General features: G+C 33.1%; 4 protein-coding genes across 4 annotated transcripts; 2 read left to right on the forward strand and 2 right to left on the reverse strand.

Annotated features, from left to right (window-relative positions):
• Positions 1 to 77: 77 nt before the first annotated feature.
• On the forward strand, positions 78 to 2966 carry TRIADDRAFT_59461 (uncharacterized protein; the record flags this gene model as incomplete). The annotated part of the gene is made up of 7 exons (XM_002115447.1): positions 78 to 110; positions 486 to 668; positions 927 to 1056; positions 1315 to 1407; positions 1727 to 1866; positions 2032 to 2409; positions 2556 to 2966. The coding sequence occupies 7 exons, from the start codon at positions 78 to 80 to the stop codon at positions 2964 to 2966; spliced, it is 1368 nt and encodes a 455-aa protein (XP_002115483.1).
• Positions 2967 to 3677: 711 nt separating this feature from the next.
• On the reverse strand, positions 3678 to 13509 carry TRIADDRAFT_59462 (uncharacterized protein; the record flags this gene model as incomplete). The annotated part of the gene is made up of 42 exons (XM_002115553.1): positions 3678 to 3807; positions 3892 to 3981; positions 4820 to 4879; positions 5007 to 5053; positions 5153 to 5243; positions 5320 to 5416; positions 5560 to 5665; positions 5853 to 5901; positions 5974 to 6117; positions 6194 to 6242; positions 6308 to 6379; positions 6490 to 6567; positions 6793 to 6829; positions 6907 to 6956; positions 7046 to 7082; positions 7179 to 7236; positions 7319 to 7346; positions 7436 to 7563; positions 7641 to 7739; positions 7834 to 7908; positions 7986 to 8024; positions 8132 to 8222; positions 8283 to 8348; positions 8457 to 8520; positions 8623 to 8721; positions 8798 to 8887; positions 9025 to 9084; positions 9150 to 9200; positions 9307 to 9372; positions 9424 to 9498; positions 9642 to 9689; positions 9753 to 9809; positions 10061 to 10171; positions 10687 to 10784; positions 10993 to 11084; positions 11224 to 11255; positions 11393 to 11461; positions 11773 to 11848; positions 12014 to 12078; positions 12209 to 12265; positions 12555 to 12587; positions 13423 to 13509. The coding sequence occupies 42 exons, from the start codon at positions 13507 to 13509 to the stop codon at positions 3678 to 3680; spliced, it is 3051 nt and encodes a 1016-aa protein (XP_002115589.1).
• Positions 13510 to 14858: 1349 nt separating this feature from the next.
• TRIADDRAFT_59463 (uncharacterized protein) lies at positions 14859 to 16282 on the forward strand (the record flags this gene model as incomplete). Its single annotated transcript, XM_002115448.1, has 5 exons — positions 14859 to 15133; positions 15463 to 15511; positions 15650 to 15720; positions 15754 to 15891; positions 16081 to 16282. The coding sequence occupies 5 exons, from the start codon at positions 14859 to 14861 to the stop codon at positions 16280 to 16282; spliced, it is 735 nt and encodes a 244-aa protein (XP_002115484.1).
• Positions 16283 to 16460: 178 nt separating this feature from the next.
• On the reverse strand, positions 16461 to 19767 carry TRIADDRAFT_59464 (uncharacterized protein; the record flags this gene model as incomplete). The annotated part of the gene is made up of 12 exons (XM_002115554.1): positions 16461 to 16532; positions 16915 to 16959; positions 17353 to 17411; positions 17494 to 17545; positions 17667 to 17727; positions 17821 to 17906; positions 18059 to 18144; positions 18241 to 18283; positions 18409 to 18428; positions 18543 to 18579; positions 18801 to 18841; positions 19692 to 19767. The coding sequence occupies 12 exons, from the start codon at positions 19765 to 19767 to the stop codon at positions 16461 to 16463; spliced, it is 678 nt and encodes a 225-aa protein (XP_002115590.1).
• Positions 19768 to 19937: the final 170 nt, after the last annotated feature.

Below are 19937 nucleotides of genomic sequence, written 5' to 3' on the forward strand. Positions count from 1 at the left end.
TCGCCAATGCTAGCGAAGCACAAGATTGCAAACTCTAACAGCCGGAAATGAGCTCGCAATCTGATCATCATGGCAATATGTCCAAGCGCAACAGTGAACATCCACTTCAGGTTTGTAAAGGATAAAGTAGAATGTCCAAGGATGCTATTTTGAGCTAGTAGATGTTTGCTAGACAGCGTTGATGATTTTACTTGGCCATTGAGTATGTGATAGGAAGAATAATGATAATCAATGGCAAGTCGATAGAAATGAGGGTGGATGGAAATCGTAATGTTATACTATTGTATCGATTGTTATCTACTGTATGGGTTACTATATAGCCAGACAAGACTGGTTGCTAGAGTAACGTCAATGATAATCCCATCGTAGAATGATGGAGTAATCGACAAGATCGATTATTATTTTTATTACTACTTATGTTATGAATAGAATCCTACTGTAAGCAAACTTGGTACTCATAATAGTATTATCTATTTCTTGGATAGTATTATAGCTTTAAACATATAGACCATATGAAATCATGCCCACAATATACCTCACTATTGCAACATGCTGTCGATGATGCACCTCAAATCACGGACGAGATGTTGGATTCATTAAATACTGAATTAACCTTATTGGAGAAGTCCATTAGTGAAAGAGCGCAACGATTAGGGACAGAATTAGAGGTAAGTCTACTCTGTTATGTTCTAATGGATAGATTTACAGCACTACAGTAGATAGAATCATAGGACAATCAAGCAATTTTCAAGCACTATGAAAGACATCCAAAAGCTTGATTCCACTCAGTCTATATGTACATAGATATATCTATATAGTGGCTCGATTTTATTCAAGAATATATCTTCCCCTTGTTTATACCTCAATATTAAATTAAAATTGAAAAATATAGTTACGGTATATATTTTTCAATTTTATAAATATAGATTGTTGTTGATTGGTTGGACCGGAAAGATAAGAAGGATTCTAAAGGGAGTGCATCATCTGATTTGCAAAATAGTGAAAGTTCTGATCATAATAAACAATCAACGCCTGGATTGAAAAGAAGTACACACGGTAATAAACATAAATTTACTTATTGACTGCATGGACTCGTACATCTCGATACAATAGGGTAGATTGATAGGATCTGCTAATAAATGACAGCATTTCCTTAATATCCGTTAAGTAGAGTTGTAAACTTACTTAGTTCTAGTGTAGGTCGAGCTCAACTTGAATTTATTTACAAATACTCAACATTATCCGAATCAGCAATGGTATATTTAATACTATTGATTCAGTCTCATCTTACAATCTGATTTTGATATCTTGAAGACGATCAGTTGAATAAGAAGCAAAAACTGAAGGGCAACTTAAGTAAGAAACAAAAGAAGAAACATAAAGCTAAAGATGTCCCTGTACCAGTAGGTTAGTTCTTTACATTACAATTGATAATATTTTTCCTACGTATTTCATATCGATGAACTATAAAATGGGTTGACGTTGTTCGATAATTGATCTAATTATGCCAATCTAACTGCTGCTAGCTATATTGATTACGACGCGTATCAGTAATCTTATCAAATTAAATCAAACTACTGTCACCAATTCTCTTTAAATTAATCCTTTAATAATTCATAACTTTACAAAATTTTCAGTGATGTAGCTATAATTTAAGTAAAATTGTCACAAGAATAACAACAGCAATGTTAGGTAATACGTATTTTGTACTATTAAATGATTGAAGATAACGATAAAAAATTAAAGACTGACGCACCAACGCGATTTTGGGCAGCCGTTGATTCTTATTGTACTGATATTACACAAGAAGATATTAAAATATTGGATCAATTACTAGAATGTGAAGATTACTCGGAATATTATACGGTATGATTGAACTATATTCCCGTCTACATATACATACATTAGTGTCCGATATAGTGGTAATACTGTATTGCTAAGATTTTATTATTACCAGCTAATATCGATAAAATTTGATAATCAATAATTGTTTACTTGAATTTAATTGCCGGCTTATATCGTAATATCAAGATGCCACCTTTGGGGATGCATTATACAAAACGTTGGGCTAAAGAAGATCTATTAGAGGAAAGAAGTCAAGGAAAGCGTGCTGCTGAAGCGGAAGGCAATATCAATGAAGACCACGTTGATGATCTCAACAAAACTAATCAAGAAATTGATTCTTTATTAAGAAGTAATAACAATAAAAACTCTTACACTGACGACAGTGATGACTACTGCCCTGTTGGTGCATTAACTCAACGGTTGCTTGCATCGTTGGTGGAAGAGAATATTGTTGCCCCTGCACCTATACAAATCTACGGTAGTGAGAGCACTGGCGGTGACGGCAACAGCAATCATGATAACACTAAATCACGCCTCAATTCCAATGAACGCGATTTATCACAAGTAGGCTGTTTCGCTAACTTTATGATGCAACCAACCACTAATTGCATTACTTAATACTATCGGCTTTAAATTTAGTTATACCGTATTATCGACTGAATTGCCACAACTATTGATCTAGTGCATGTTCAATTTTTTATTATCATTAGGTTTCACAATGGAAAACTCTTGATAAACGTATTCGTGAGGAGTTAATTACATTAAATATAATTTCACGAAGTGATATTGTTGCTGATTCTGATGGAAGAAATAATGACGACGAAGATGAAGTTTTAAGTGAATTACACCGACGTCAGCAAGAATTAAAAGCAGTTAATCAAGAAAACGTTGCTTTCATTCAACAATTAAAGGAAGCAAGTATCCGAGAAACAAAGCGACAAAAACTATTACAATCTGTTCGAGTTTGTGACAACGAAGTGATTGATTATTATAAACGTTTTGCTCCTACTAAGTCGAAAAAGAAAGGCCTTACAAAAGAAGAAACTGAACGCGCATGGCAGTTGCTTAAAAGTAGACAAGCAGCTATTAATAAACTAAATCAATTTGATAGTAGCTTGTAGTTATTATGTTAACATACCAATATTATCTAATACATAATGTAAAGTATAGTGTTGATGCTGTGGTTAATCGTGCCTCTTACTGCAACGAAACTGTAAATACTGCATACCCTTATTTGAACTTATACGGTAATATAGCCATTATCCGTAATGAAAGATGATTTACTTTATAATGCTATAGCAGAATTTCTAATGTTACAAATTGTTTTATATATCGTTATCCGCCCGTAATTATCAAAGGCTTCAGTAATTGACTGTAAGTTAATTAATTTAGTAGAGGAAAACCTTTATTTAATTTTGCAACTGTTCTTCACATTCCGCAGAATTTTACTTTCTTGCCTATCAATTACTTTGCAATGTACAGATAATGAGTTTACTAAGCTATTTGTCGCTTAGTAATGATTGTTCTAAATGATTGATCATTTTTTCTTGCTACTTTGTACAGTTTTAATTCATATTGTAAAAATATATCTTTCGGCAAATCGATTTATACAGCCTACATGGCGCAAGTTTATGCCCCACCTTACTAAATAAGCGTGAAAGGATCGATCAAATCGTAAAATTCTCAATCATAAAAAGCATCAAACAACGCAAATGCCGAAACAATGTAAAGATGTTATACTCATCATTACCTCAATTGTAATACTTCTTACCAGGGACTTCTTAAGACAAATTTGTCTTAGGAGTCCCTGCTTCTTACAATATTAAAAACAACTATTGTATATATTGAGTTAAACTTAACCGCGGTATAATATTCATGGACTGAAGTTCTTGAAATAATAGTTTACATGCATAAGGAATTTGCAATGAAGAAACATGGCATGAGGAATGGCAATAGTGACACCTGTAAAAGTATTTAAGCAGTGTATTAACGACAACTTAGCTTTTTATCTGAATCATCATTCATGTAATGAACTTCCCAACATACCATTTAGAATAAGCGAGTAAGCCGCAATTATTACAGACATCTACTTCAAAAGCATCACTGGAGATCATAAGGCGTTCCACTAAGAGCATGCTAAAAATATAGAAGAAGAGTATCAATAATGCACTTACGCTATTCATTATAACTTAGAGCTGTAACTTTATAATTGTTACAGTGTTAAATACTGTATTACAGTAGAAATAACTATGTTAGGATAATTCTATTAGACTATCCTTATTTAGTTAACTTCTAATTTGGATATACTGTATTTTAATATAGCACTGACTTTTTATGACAGTGACACTTATACACATACTGAAATTATAATAGTTATAATAGGGAATGCAAATCATCTGCTTACAGTTCGAATCATTGTGATTGTAATTTACTTATGGTAGACTGTAAATTATCATGGAAATGTTCCGTGATAGGACATATCGTAATCTGACTATTCTGTATTAGTCATTATATGTCTATGTTCGTAAATACTGTTGTCTGCATTAAGGGAGCAGTAGCTAAAATTAATATCTAATTCAGTAAATGATTCTAATGTTAATTGTATTAACTATGACTCATGAACTATTGAGGAATAGTATATAAATGCAGTATATCGTGAAATAAAGAAGAATTGTCCAACTTAGTGTTTAATGTAAAATACGAGGCGTTTAAGTCTTTGTGTAGTCTGCTAGTAGAGCAAAAGTGTTTGTGATAGTGCAGATATCGTTCCTTGATACGTGGTTCAAGGAATTGACTTATTGATCGTATATTGCGTTATCTTGTTGCAAAGCTGTTTTGTGACAATAATATAATATCATTCTGCAGCATTTCAATTTGAAATTTGTAGTACGGAACTATTTACTAGGTCATAATTTTTAACAACGCATCAGCAACGAATTACAGAAATAAAGCATACACAAGTATTTAGTTTAACCTGGTTCCGTATGCAATTAAACAATCTCTTTCCATTTCACCCAGGCGAAGACCGCCATCCCTACAAGATATAAGCAGACCATTATTTATTGCAAGGTTTGCAATAAATCGCATGACAATAATTTCGCTTTGTAACATTAATACAAGAAACCAAATCGGATATGAAATTTAAGATTACAATGACACACCTTGATCGCCCTTCCGTAGGTTGGCGAGTTAAAACGGCTCGTGGTCCCTAAGGAGAACGGAAATAATTTTAAACTAAAGTAAGTTACACAAATATATGCCTGTCTTAATAAAAAGGGACAGCTCAATATTAAATATACATGACTACCTTTGCACGCGCATGCATTTTATCGAGAACCATATGTTTTAGCCTTTGATAGTACACCGGCCCAAAGAAAATGTAAGCACTTAAACCTTCACTAAAAAAGAAAATTAATAAAACTTAGCTGTTACTGGCTTTAATTTCTCAAACTGAAACTGATTTCGTATACCGACCCGGTAATTCCTGATGTTAAATAATCTTTTCCAGCATAGCTGTAATTATAATCTATCAAGGTTTGGCATAAGTCTTCTAGTTTATCGCCATCAAAAGCTAAGGAATTAAGGGATTATACTATTAAAGTAGAACATCACTACCAGACATATTTGAAAATGCCTATACAGTATTGTTATTCCCAATAAATAATATACCAGTAATTGATCTCGCGTGGATTATGTAAATTTATGCAGGCATACCTGTTCCGTAACGAAATTTGCCGTCTAACAAAGAAGCTTTCCCCCCAATTACTTCCATTAATTTACCAACAGTCATGCGAGAAGGAAAACCATGTGGATTCATAATCTGAAAGGATTGAATGAAGTTAAACACTAATGAGACATATTTGCATTCATGACGTAATAATAATCGTCTATTTCCAAACAAACCATATCCGGACAAACTCCCTGCATACACATGAAATTAATAAAAGTATTGTCAACACGTGAAATTTGATGAGTCACATTGAAGAGTCAAGTAAAGTAAAACCGACCTGATCGGTAAATGGCATATCCTCCTGATTTACAATTAGACCGCATACACTACAGCAGCATGATAGAAAACTCAGTAAATATTATAATTAACTCGAAATAACTTTTAGATATTATACATACCCTTTTTGACCATGTCTACTGCTAAATTTATCACCAATTTCGGGTCGTCGGCTTGACCTTAGGAGAGTCTTGATTAGGAAAGCTTCATCATTATTTGAAGATATCATTACATTTTCGACATATGCATCAGTTGGTCCGCGATACCTAGAGTGAAATTGAAGCAGATCAAATATTTACTAAAACCTTGTCCATTGTGAAATTCCTAAAAGTTTAGGCGTACGTCATGGGCATGTCAATATACTCGGGTTGAAGCAATTTTTGTCCAGTTCCTACTTAAAAGCAAAATAAATCAGTAATATAATTAACTAAACAAAATTCAGATGAAAGTAGCAACCTGCGATTGGTGTCGATGTTACTGAAGGGATAGATTTATTTATCAATATCTGTTTGCTTTCGACTTTTTCTCCTAAAGGGCAGCAGATTAGTCAATACGTCGTTAGAAAGTAGAAAAAATAATATAGAATAGACTAACAAATAATAGGACTATACACAAATAATTAAGCGTATTAGTCTCACCTGGCATGCAAATTCCATCAGCATCTAATACCTTATGTTTCCATATTGTTTTTCCAGTTTGTGCATCAGCTTGCGGCCCTAAAGAAAATATGAAATAAGAACATTTGAGTATAGAAAATCAAAATAATTTAATTCACTGTCTACAATTCGCATACCCATAACAACGTCATGAGTTTGATTTGGATATTTCTTAAGTGAACATGCTTGCTTTCGATAAACTATGCAACGACCATACCCTTTGATAAGTTCAATAACACCTGTGAGTATTTAACTACTGCCATTAGTAACATACACTGATGTTACCTCTATCTACAGACGCCTTGTTGAGAATGACAGCATCCTAGGATAATTAAGATAAAAGTGTAACTTTTTAATCTTACAAGGGCTAATTATATCAACTATCGGCTAAATACTAACCTCTATATCGTATCCACTATAGCTCATTACTGCAATAATAGCATTTTGTCCTTTATGTTACATAGGAATATAAATAATACAAATATTATAATTATTAACAATATTGAACAATTTTAAAGTAGTCATGAAACCTATTTACCTGCAGGCAATTTGTCAAATTCAATGAGGTCGATAGTCTGTATGAAAATATCATTTATTACCAGGTTTCAAAAATCAGATTACAAAACACGGCGCTCAACGTCCGTGATACCTCTGAAAAAGTTATGCCATACCTTAGTTTTTACAAGTGGGACTTGTGGATACACCAACTGATATAATACTGTATCGATTCTGATAAGATTTAAACAGAGGGAAAGTTATAAACAGTTAAATCATCCACATTTTCTATGGATTAAATTGATATGTAAACTACCTATTCCGTTGATTATAACCAATTGTTCCTAGGAAATAACCAAACAAGTTCACATAATCAGATCCAACTTAATCTATTGATTTTTGTTTACTTTATTGCCAGTAAAAAGATCCTTACCGATGGCTTGTTTCCCCATAGCACATTGGTACGTATTACGAGGTGACTGATTATGATGTGGAAAAGGAATTAGACCAGCACATACACCCAGTATTGTAAAGGGCTCGATGTCTAAATGCGTCGTTTTACTATAAAGCGTAACATATAGTAGATTAAATAAGAAAAATGCAAAGTCTACCCGAAGGCATTAAATAATTGTTTCTACCTATTAATATCGGATTCATATAACGCAATATTACAGTCATTCTCTTCGTTAACATCCAAGTATTCAATCAATCCGTTACGGATGAAATCGTCAAAGCTCCTAAGCAATTAAACACGTAATACATCCACAATAAATGTCAGGTCTAATCCGATAAAGTCATTACTGCACTATGTATAGCGAAAAAAAGCCTTACCTAATTCCTTGCGAAAGTTCTTCAATATGCTTTATCGTAACTAACGGTTTTTCAGACTTTACAATTATGTAAGGCCTACCGATAACGGTATACATTATATTATATATAATTGACTTAAGCACTTCATTAATTGCACATTACGTGGTCATTACCTACAGACACGGCCTCCATCTAATGCGATGTTAATTTGTCTATATAACAGTTAATTAGAACATTGTTTAATGTCAACTAATTATGAATAAGTTAGCAAGTAAAAGATTACAAAGTCTAGTGGGTTAACAATCAATCAAAATCCTACCTATACGTATGATTTGGATAGATTGACACGAACTCGTTTATGTAGTTGGCTATTAAATAAAGAATTCTTTTAACTTGAGCAGTCTTAATATCTATACAAGGAAGCCGATAGGGAATTTCATTTCTTTCTAGCATACGATTAGAAAACAAACCTCTTCGCAACAAACGAAACGTTCTAATCAATTTCTTATAATTTCTAGCAGCTCCGAGTACATAGCCTGATTGATAACAGTAATACACACTTACGTTAACTATGAGATAGAAGCAGTAAAGAAATTAATAATATAAGACTAAATTAATATTTTGATGCAGCAATTTCAACCTACCATTAACATAAACTATATAAATATGAGGTAAGCTTAGCTCTTCACCAGACAAGAGATTAATATCCTACAATGGATTATTATCGTACGTAGAGAATTAACAAATTCAATTACCCATAAACGAGATAATATATTAATTATTAATGACAGCTTAGCAGTAATTGGACACCTCAACTCCTAAATTAAATAACAGATTGATGATAATTTTATCGTCCGAATCTGTAGTTATATGAGTCATCAATGCCAAATTTTTAACAAGGCCACAAGCCTAGGAATTGAGTCAAAGATAATATATATAAATGATTACAAAACTGATAAGAATATTGCAAAGTTTTGAAGCTTACTTCTCCTTCCGGGGTATCCGACGGACACAACATACCCCATTGAGATGGTTGCAAGGAACGAGGACCGCTAACTTTTCGTGTCTTTTCGAACTGATATAATAATTACAGAAGAAGTTATAGACGGTGACTAACATCTAAACTAACTATTAATATAATCGCTTGAAATTGAAATATAACTGCATTTGGCTACAAGAATTAATGTTGTATTTTTCAGACGAATCAGATACCTGACTTGATATTCTAGTCATCATCCCCAATGCTGATAAATAAGACAACCTAGAAAGAACCTACAAAAGGTGAAAAACTTAGAATAGCATAAAGACAAAATTTTTCTACTGTTAATTAAACGAACCTGCGTCACTCCAGCTCGATCCATTTTATATCTTTTGATTGACCAATTTCCCTACATTTATCAATGATGAATAAGCCAACAAAATTAATATAATGTAAGCCCAGAAAGTCTTAAATAGAATTTCGCTTTAGAATGAAGTATTCTACATGGACTATACCGTCGTTAAAGCTAAGTTGAAGCCATTAGTTATTTGATCTTGTCGCATGTATTTTACTATGTCAAACTGATTCAGAAAATTATCGTATTAGCTTAACGTTCGTAATTTACGATTTACTTCTAAGAAACGTAAATTCATATTTACAGGGCCTGCTCTTTGCTTCGGAATATTTTTTTCCGCGATACTCTTCAACTACGGAAATATACGTCAATTAATATAATCATAATTTATAGAAATATTATTCTTCAAATATTTGCTAGTGCTAATTAAGAAAGGTGTTCAAGTTTGCAGTAAATTGCAACATACTTCTATATATATTTACGTATCTATCATACCTCCGAATTGAATTTTTTAAATAAATCTTCAAATAGTAAAGCCAATAGCTATTGAACAATCCATTAGAATTTAAAAAATAACGATAAAATAATGCAATGCTAGTAACTTACTTGTCCAGCCAGTTCTAAACGTTTATTGCCGTAATAATCTTTATCATCAAGAATGCTCTGAAGTGTTCAGACAATTGTAGTTTCATTATTGTACGTTAAAAGTTATAGACTTTTACCAACTTAGAGTAAAACTATAATAAACATATTAAAAGGTAATACTTGGGTATCCTGTGAGAGAATGATGCGTCGAATCATGAGGGCAATATAAATACATTTTGTCCGGAAATTGTATCGAATCACCTGTAAGAGATGATAAGAGGAAAGTTATACACCACAAAGGCAAATAGAAGGCTACATCTATTACTTACAGGTATATGTGATAACACAACGTTAGCCAATAAATCTCTTGCTTCATCGACAGGTAATTTTTTAGCGCCCCACTTACGTTGGCGAACTCTACTTCCTATGTAACTCAATGCCTGAAATAATGATTTAAATGTTGAATATATTGTAGTAAAATATTACTTCATATAACAAGCCAAGCTGGGTAGCACATGCCTGCAATTGAGTGAAAACTTTCACATTACTGCATTCTTCTATCGAGGTGCTCAAAGCGTCTATAACCTTTTCATCGGGACCTTAAGCAAAGTACAATATCGTATATTCAAGCAAAATGTTGAAATAAAATCCTCACGACTATTTGTAAAAATCAGTAAGATTCGCTTTAATTAATTTTTCTACCAATCATTTGAATGATTTCCTGGTCGCATTCTATTCCCATTGCTTTAAAAGCAACTACTATCGGAATATTCTATAATATTAAGGGTATATCATCAATTTTAGAATGTAGGTTGGCTTTAGCGTGGTGGGAAATGATAGAATAGTTAAGAACCTCATTAATAGAGTTATGCTTCAAATAGAATTTCTTTTGTTTTGTAACAATACTGGTTAGACTTTTCCTTTCATGTGTTGAACTTATAACCGAACAACCTACATTGCCTTTGTTGTCTACTTCTAATATCATACGATTTTTTGAAAGCTGCTCCTGTATAAGGATAACTTTCTCAACACCTTTTACAATGAAGTAGCCACCTATCAAAGATGAACGAAATTAAACCTCTTTATCGTAAGCTGTAGATACGGGTAGAAATATTATGCAGTACAGTCAGTAATTAACTTATGCATTATTATTTGCCCAAAAGAAGTAAACCAAAAAATTGAATTTAAGATTACAAAGTAATTGATACAAGATCATTTTGGATGATAGTAAGCTGTTTGGAATGGATCGTTAAATGTTAACCTGGATCAATGGGGCATTCGTTGTATTTTGCAAGTTCAACAGGGCTTTTGCCATTGAGAACACAGATTGAGCTCCTGAGCATGACAGGTACACTACAAAAGTAGTAATTAGAATTACAATCGTTAGCGGAATCGTCAGAATAATAGTAATCTAGATAATAGTATCGAACGATTAAAATCACAATTCCTAAATCTATTCCTTTAATAGGAAACATTTTAGGTAATAACCTACCGCCCAATGGGTAATTTTTGCCGTCTAATTCGCTGTAAAAGATGGTACATTAATTATTATCTCAATAATATTGATATAGTATATAAAACTATACAGCTATCATGATAGGCTCTTTAAAGGTAATATAAACGATATCAAAAGATTTTTCATGTTATTAGCTAGCACGTACCTGTGCACCTCTCGTGTATTCGATATCTACAACAATCGGCGCAGAATACGTTAAATCACGTAATCGACACTATATATAAAAAATGATAGCAAAAGTATATATAAATATAAATCAAATATCTGAAATTTAAATAGTAGTTTATTGGTCGTACATATTCTGATGGTAATCGTGATGGTGGACGGAGACATGTAAGCACTTACATTTGACAATGTGTGTACGAGTATATGAATTCTTTAATAGTCGGAACTATTCAATACCATTTAAATAATAGTAAATATGTAACACGTGGTATAACTGAATATTTAATCGCTCTCGTGATTTCTATACTTAAGTACCAAATACTGATATATCACATGCTGGAAAGTCCGTTTCTTTATTACCTCATGTGGATATGTAGGCTTCGTAACATTGAAGGATTCCTCTATGTCAGGGTTACCAACGTATACATTGAGGTACCTATAGCACATTTAATCCGAGAATGAGAAGCCTTCACTAAAGAAGTAGCTCTATATGTATTCTGATTATAAACCTTACTGGATAAATATTGATTGTGATTTCAGAGGTTTAACTACTGTTTATTCGAATGAATTGGTTATATTATAATAATATTCCATTACTTACTTTAGATAAAATACGGTGTCAGCATCTGTCGTAACTTTATTATTGGCATTCACTATCTTCTTAATCTGATCATTATTGAAACAGGTATTGATTAATGCAATCAAGAAGTAAACCGAGATTTCCAATTACAACTAATTAATACGTTTTAGCCATCGCTATCGATATGAGACAAATTGTTTTGTAAGTATTTAGTACCTCACAGTTGATAAAATAATTATATGAATCAATATGCTGTTTGACCAATCCTTTGACCTAATTTAGGAAATAAATGCAAACGTAAAATACAACTTGCAGTAATTGCACTACATGTATTCTAGTAACGTAATTATGGTACAGTAACTACCTAGTATATAAAGGGTCCTTTATGAATGTGTATACTACTTAAAATAGATACAGTAATACTTCTTTAAAATCAATTTAGCATGATAGTAAATATACCTTCATTACTGAAGTAGTAGTTAAGATTATGTAAGTATCGCAACTAGAAGGACACCTAAAGCTGAATAATTGATGCATAAAACGTTAATTTTTCTGTGCTTACCTTCAAAAAAGCCGGAACTAACTTCCATTTATCCTGGAATGAAGAAGCATTATACTATGGTTAGATCTGTATTAAAATCTTCAATATTTGATAAAAATACTTTACATGAAGGATGATTTTTGCAGTACTAGTATGCTCATTCTCGGACGGATTTGTAGTAGAAAAACTCGCGAAAAGGTCGAAAAGGAACAACTACACCTAACTAAATGCATTTCATTAACGGAGATATGTTTACAATACTATCGTATAGTATTGCAGAATTTACTTCGGGAGCTATAACCCAGTATTAGAAATTAGGATGCAATGTCAGAGAGTTCTACTGTTGCTATAGTGATATGTTGTAAATTTCCTATTGGAAATGGCCAGCAATTTGAGTAGAATGCATTAAGATACAGCAAAGCCAATTCGATTTAATGATAACGATCAATTTAGGATAAGCTTGGTTAAATATTATACCATTCTTTTATAACTAAGTGTGGAAGCTAGAGGCAGCTTGCATTGATCAGTTTTGTAATACAGGATAGATCTGACGATTATAATCAGATACCTTTAGGAAGTAATTATCATATATAATAGCAGCAATCTGATTCCAAACATATAACAAGAGATGATTCTTAGAAAATTAATACCGAGCCAATAACAAATAAGCTCGATGTAACTATGACGATCGATCGGTCTATAGAAAGTTATTGCTATCTTATAAAGCAATGTTTTCTGAAGAAAATATTGCACTAGTACCCATGATAAGTAAGGATACTTTGTACCGAGAAGACGTTTAAAACAATTTCATCAAGATGAAGTCAATCTACCATAAAATTATATGATGTTATTGATCATTGATTCATACGACTATCTATCAAGTACGTACTTCGAGCTTATTAACAGGAGCAGTTAGATTTTTCTCTTTCGTCCACTCTGAATCAGCACAATCCATCCATTTTTCATCTTCATCCATTTCGATTAATGTCTCTATGACCTGTAATTGTGGGGAGCTAGGAGAGAAAGATAATATCACTTAAAATTAGATTCCTCGTTGGACAGCTTGACAATTACTAAGATGATTACTAAAATGATTTGTATCACCTTAGATTTAATATTCGTCTTAATGCTCTTGCAAGTCCACCACGTCTGCCTTCATTAACTATTGGTAGGAGAGAACGATCATATGCTTCAAATTCGATTTTTCGTTAGATAGCTGGACTATTACTAAAATGATTTCTATTATCTAGATCTAAAATGTATCTTAATGCTCTTCCAAGTCTACAGCGTTTACTTTAATGAAGTATTAGTAGGAAAGAAGGAAAATATCCTTCAAATTGGAATTCTCGTCTGAGAGCTGGGCAAAGCCAGAAATGATTTCTATCACCTACTTTTCCAGATTCACAACGTCTGTCTTACTAGTTCGCACAAGAGAAGAACAATATCCTTAAAACTAGAATTTTAGTAGATCTAGAAGAGTAATTTAAGGGATTTCTATTACCTCAATAATGGTTTAAAGTGTAGTTTTGCTCGTCTTTCAGGCTACGAAATGGCCATCCATTGCAGGGGGAGAAGCTCGCTAGCTGGCAGCTCGCTGACATGGAAACTGTATGGGCACTAGGTACCAACGCAAACAGTGTGAAATTATACTGTTTACAGTATGACGTAGGGAAGCATGTGGTAGGTCAGCTATCCCAGCAAATTTGGCGTACAGTACGCCGTCTGAGTACGGTACAATCTCACTCATACTTGGCAATTTGTAAACATGAAGTCATACAGTGCTACAGTATATAATACTGTTAATAGAAATATAAATACTGATGACTTTAGTATGCGCACCATTACTGTCGTCATTACTAATGTTTTATACCAGTAAGTGCAAGCGATTCCCCGGTACAGTACTGTACTGTAGTCTCGGCAATTTGGATACTGTAGCTGCCAAGCAGAAAAGTGCTGCAGCCATTGCAAGGCAACATGTCTCCAAATTAGAGCTGCTCCAAGTGCAATTTCGCTGTAGATTTATCGATCTTGTATCAAAGGATGAATTTCGAATGTAATAGAAAAGATTAAACTTCTAGGTAAGATCATCTACTTTAGTATCAGTGCATAGTTACTCTTTTTAATGGATTTAAAATCTCTCTTTATGAGTTCATTTCTGCAAGGTAGTAGAAGTAAGTCAAGTCTAGAGCTGCACTCTTTCCCAATTGCAATCAACGCTTTTTTATGCCCAATCGGGAATAACGAGTTTTATTCTTTTGAATGACCCTTTTCTAGTAGAAACTTTTGTATGTATGAAATTTTGCTCTAACAAGATAAGACTAATTGATGGCGCCTAAAAAAGGACGTAAAGGAAAGTCCATTAATACTACAGCGAAGAAGAATAAGAAAGAAGCGATTGATAATCTAGATAAGGCTGAACATGCTAGCAACCTCGATGATGATGCTCGTCTAAATGATGATAAGGTCGCGGATGAAGTGGATCCATCTACAATCCAGCAGCAACACATCGATCAAGATGAAATGCCTGAAATGGTATCATTTAATCAATCGAAGGAAGATGCATACAAATTAAAAGCCGAATATTCCAAAGTGAAACAACGGTAGGATGATTTGCGCAAGCACTTTGTTAGAACACCTATTCTATATAAGTAATTTTTTTTCACAATGTTCAATGCCGATATCACAATTTACAATAAATGAAAATGTAAACTATCCTTCGAGTAGGGTATGTGCAAGCCTTTCAAGCTGTAGTTTAAAAGGCTATGTAATTGATGATTATGTTTTCTACATTCTTGGCTAATATTTACGAAACTTTTATAGAAATACAAAGTTAATCTAATCATAGTCTATATTGTACAACGTTTCTATCTTCTATTGCACGTAGATTGAATTTTAATTGATTCATGTCAACATAACTAATGTTTCTTAGGATTAAAGATATTCGTAAGGAAAAGCAAAATAGGCATCAGGTTACCAAGGTAACTATGCATCGATTGCAGTTGTAGCTGTTGTACAAGTTTTAGCCATGCTTTCTTTTGATTGAATGCATTGAACTGGATCTAACTTAAAATGTTGGGAAAGTTACAAACTGAAATCATAATTAACCTTTAACTTAGGCCAAGGAAAAATCGACACGCGAGATCTTACCACTTGATGTTCTTCAAGCTGCTATAAAATATAAAGATAGGTATCGTCTAAAATAATCGATCATTTTTCTCAGAAAAGAAGTGAAGATCATTCTATTAATCCTGTATATTGCGGGTAGTGTAAAAAATTCTAGCGCTCTTACTAACAAAGTACAAGTCTACAATCGAAAACTGCCGACTTCCAAAAAGCAAACTAGAAATAGAAAATTTCGGTATGTCATTGTGACAAATAGTTACACATTTTTTAATATACTATCATTCTCCAAAGAGAATCGTAACTACGCAAGCTCTCGAAATATTGATCTATGAAAATATAGAGAATGAACTGTAGGCTACAGTCACTATTATTTTTGCAAACTAACGTTGGATCAATCAATCAAATATAATAATATAATTTATAGAGCGAAAAAAGGGCCCGCTAAAGGAACTTCATTTGTCAACATATCAAAAGATATGCCCATAGAGGTTTCTAACACTACTTCAAAATTCCTGAATAATCGCTTATTTGGTACACGGATTACAAGAAATAGTACTATGAACGTACTGTCCAACAAATACAAGAACAGAAGTCATCGGCCTGCAATCAAGTTTAAGAAAACTTAAAAACAACTGTGCTAGCACAACTTTTTAACTAAATCTAAGGAAGACCGTTTTATTAGATAAATAGGCCAAGAGTTTATGGTGCTATTTCACAACAGTCATTGTGTAGTAATTGCTACCAACAGTTAATTACAATTATGATATGATAATGTAGCACTGAAGGTAAATGACATAATGAAATTTAGACTATGTACAAAGATGACATACTGCCACGACACAAATTGTTCTGAATCGATGTGCTATTTACAGCGTTCTAATAATAAAGAACGAATAAAACAGATATTAAGCTATGAAGAAGAAATGTTTACAGCAACTTGAGTGTCAAATATACTTTTAGTAATAGAACGAATATCGATATTTCAAACATACTTTAAGGAGTTCAATGAAAAAATACAATCAAACCAAATTGGTCGAATAGCTAATTATAAGAGCTATTTTCAAAGTAAAAATTTGACACTCCTCATACTAATAGATTTCATTTGATCTTCCTATACAGTACAAATTTCAATTTATGATCTGTTTCGATGAATCTTAGGAATTTCGTGACTTCTTGGCATTGCTAGAGGAATCTAACGTTTGATTTGTCACTGCTGAATCAGTCTGATTGCTTGTTGCTGATGGTATATCCCACTTACTCTTCCTTTTCCGGTTTGCATCATCTCCTTAACGATAGAAATATACTATTCATTATCAATGCATTCCGTATTTAACGATTTACATGTAGCGCAATTAAGCTTTCTCAACAAGGCACTCTAGAAAGTGATGTTAGTTCGAATTTAAGCAGAGCAAAAATCGATTACAAACTTTGTCACATGCTTAGTTTACAAGTAATGGTACTGCTAGATAATACCTACCAGAAGCAGAGTTTGTAGTAGAAGAAGCATTTCGCTTCACGACCTTCACAAAATCAATCTAACAACACGTAACCGCATGGGTCAGTATATAGTTACAATACCTTGTACAACTATTAACATTAACTCAAGACTTGGAAATGACTATGTCAAGTCAATCTGTGCCATAGTAATTATATGGAATCAAGCAAGTTTTACTACAACAATTATAGCCGATATAACCTGAGTGCGACTTTGTTTAGCCTTTTCTTTCTTCTCATATGTTTCCTTCTGTACTTTTGCTATTAAAAATTTTGATACATTTAGAATAGGAAATTTTAACAGAGAACACCTTAGTGTTTAGGGATCAATACAACGTATTACCTATTGCATTGTAATAGTCATGTTTATCCCATAACTTTGGGTTGTACATTTCCTGCATAAAAAATTACAAATGATAGTTAAATACGGTAGTAACATAAAAGTAATCAATTTAATATAGAATTATCTATTAGTAATAGTAAATCATTCAAAACTTGTCATTATAAAAAGCTTACAGCTGGATAATTGGTTCCAGTTTCGTCTATTGCACAAAATTCCACTAATTTCTCATATATACTACATAAAAGATGTCAGACAACAACTTTAGTTAAATTGGTATCTTATTTTGTAGTCCATTAATCTACAATATCCAAGATTTATGAGACTAACCTGGGATTCCTAAAGTTCTTCCGTTTTTCCAAAATTTTATTCATATTACTGTCCATCTTCCTGGCTAGCATCGTTATAATTTTTTTCTGAAATTGTTCATCGGTTCATGAAAACTACATGTTACTACAGGTTTCCTTAATGTTTTAGCTTAATTACGATAAAGTAGCAAAGACTTCTTCTATCATACCGTATGATGCAGCAATTACTATCATTGACTCCAATTCTAAAACATAATCACCTGCACATTCAGAGAATGAATCCCATCCGGTTCAGGAGGTAACTGAACTCTATCAATTTCGTCTTGATCTGTATTAACTAGCTTACCTAAAAAGAACATCAAACGATCATTAAGTTTATTATCAATACATCTCCAGAATAATAAGTGAGACTACAAACAAATTCTACCGTTTAGTAACGAACCTTTAGCAGAGTCATCATCCGACTCGCTAACGTAGAAAGCAGCCTAAATGAAATAAGTTCAAGCTACTCTTGAGTAACATTGTAACGTCAACATGCAATCATACAAAGAACGATAGAAGGATAGTTCAAATTGGCTAATGCTATAACCTACAAAAGTATTCTACTTACCTTTCCATTGGCATGCAGGTCTATTGAAAATAAAAAAGTACATCATTACTTCTAGAAGTAGGATAGATTATTACATTAAACGAGTATCAATGTCAATTGAATTCATATTTCGGTTTAAAAAGACTTTAAAATACCTGTAGCGGAGTCGGATACCACCGTTGGTTCTGCTGCCTAAAAGACATCAATTATTGGATTTCAGTGTTTTAATCTTGTAAACGAGCTTGCAAGCTACTGCAGTATCTAACTAGCAGTACGTCTATTTACTGTACGATTTAAATTATTGTAACATTGGATATATATCTATACAACTAGCTACGTCTATGTCCATTTTTAAATCTAATGGATATCATTGTCTATTAACAATGTCTACGTAATTATTTCGTTAATTATACCTTAAAAGCAGAATCTTCATCTCTGTACTCTACTAAGCTATCTATATTAAATTAAAGAAAAGGACGATCATCAGAAGCTAATTCATGATTAACTGGAACAATAAACAAGCAGAGTCATCATCGAAGATCAGAAAAGTTGATAGAAATTGAAATTAAAACATGCCGATAGAACTTCTGGCATATTTCATTTTCAATTGATTGACGGTAAGTAGATTAGCAACATACTGTGTTACAAATTCTAAGTAAACTGCTCCGATTGATTGCAGGAGCAGAAAGGAAGAGATCGATTCCATCCGCTATCACTTGCTACAGTACTGCATGAAATAAGACTACAACAGTCATCATCATGATACAGTCAACGAATCCATGTCGTCATAACCCACCACTGAAATGCATTTCACATACAACTAATACTATGAGATTGGCAACAGACCACTTTAGATAGTCAAAATTACAAATGTAGCGACAGTTGAAGTTACTAATCCTGCCTTGGCAAAGTTTCAACTGCAAATATAGTAGTAGGTAATAAGTGAATGAGGTAACAACGCATTTAGATTTGAACGTATTTCATTTATTTAATCCATCACTACATGATCAAGTCTAGAACAATCATAAACGGTAAATTAGATTCTAGTCCTGAAAATAACTATCGTTGTTCCTTCAATTCGTTTGAATCATCGTCTGGATCACATTCAACGCCATACCAACATCCACTATCCTATCCATACTCCATACTGTCCTGTAGCGGCTTACTAACGTAAGATACTCGTACCTATTGTTACTGTCAACACCCATGACCACATTTAAAAACTGATTCGGTAAAATCCACATTATTTATCATCGGCATTTCCCTACTTCTACTTCGCTATTCCTTAAGCTAATTCAACTTACCCTTATTTCTATCTTCTTGTTCATCTTCATTATCACTATCGGCGCCGTAATTAACAAGAGAATGCAGCGATGCCATTGCTTTTACTTTGGGAAGTTTTCAAGGCGCACACGATCCGAGTGGTAGCCGCTCGGCGTGATGCGCAGCCGTAGATCAGCATTGACACGAATGCCGGGTACTATCCAAGAAGAATGTCACTATTGTCTATACTTCTTATGCATGTTATAGTGACATTATTTTTGCTAGTC

Source organism: Trichoplax adhaerens, genomic scaffold (genome assembly GCF_000150275.1).
Source record: "Trichoplax adhaerens TRIADscaffold_11 genomic scaffold, whole genome shotgun sequence".
In the NCBI taxonomy this organism is placed as follows: Eukaryota; Metazoa; Placozoa; class Uniplacotomia; order Trichoplacea; family Trichoplacidae; genus Trichoplax; species Trichoplax adhaerens.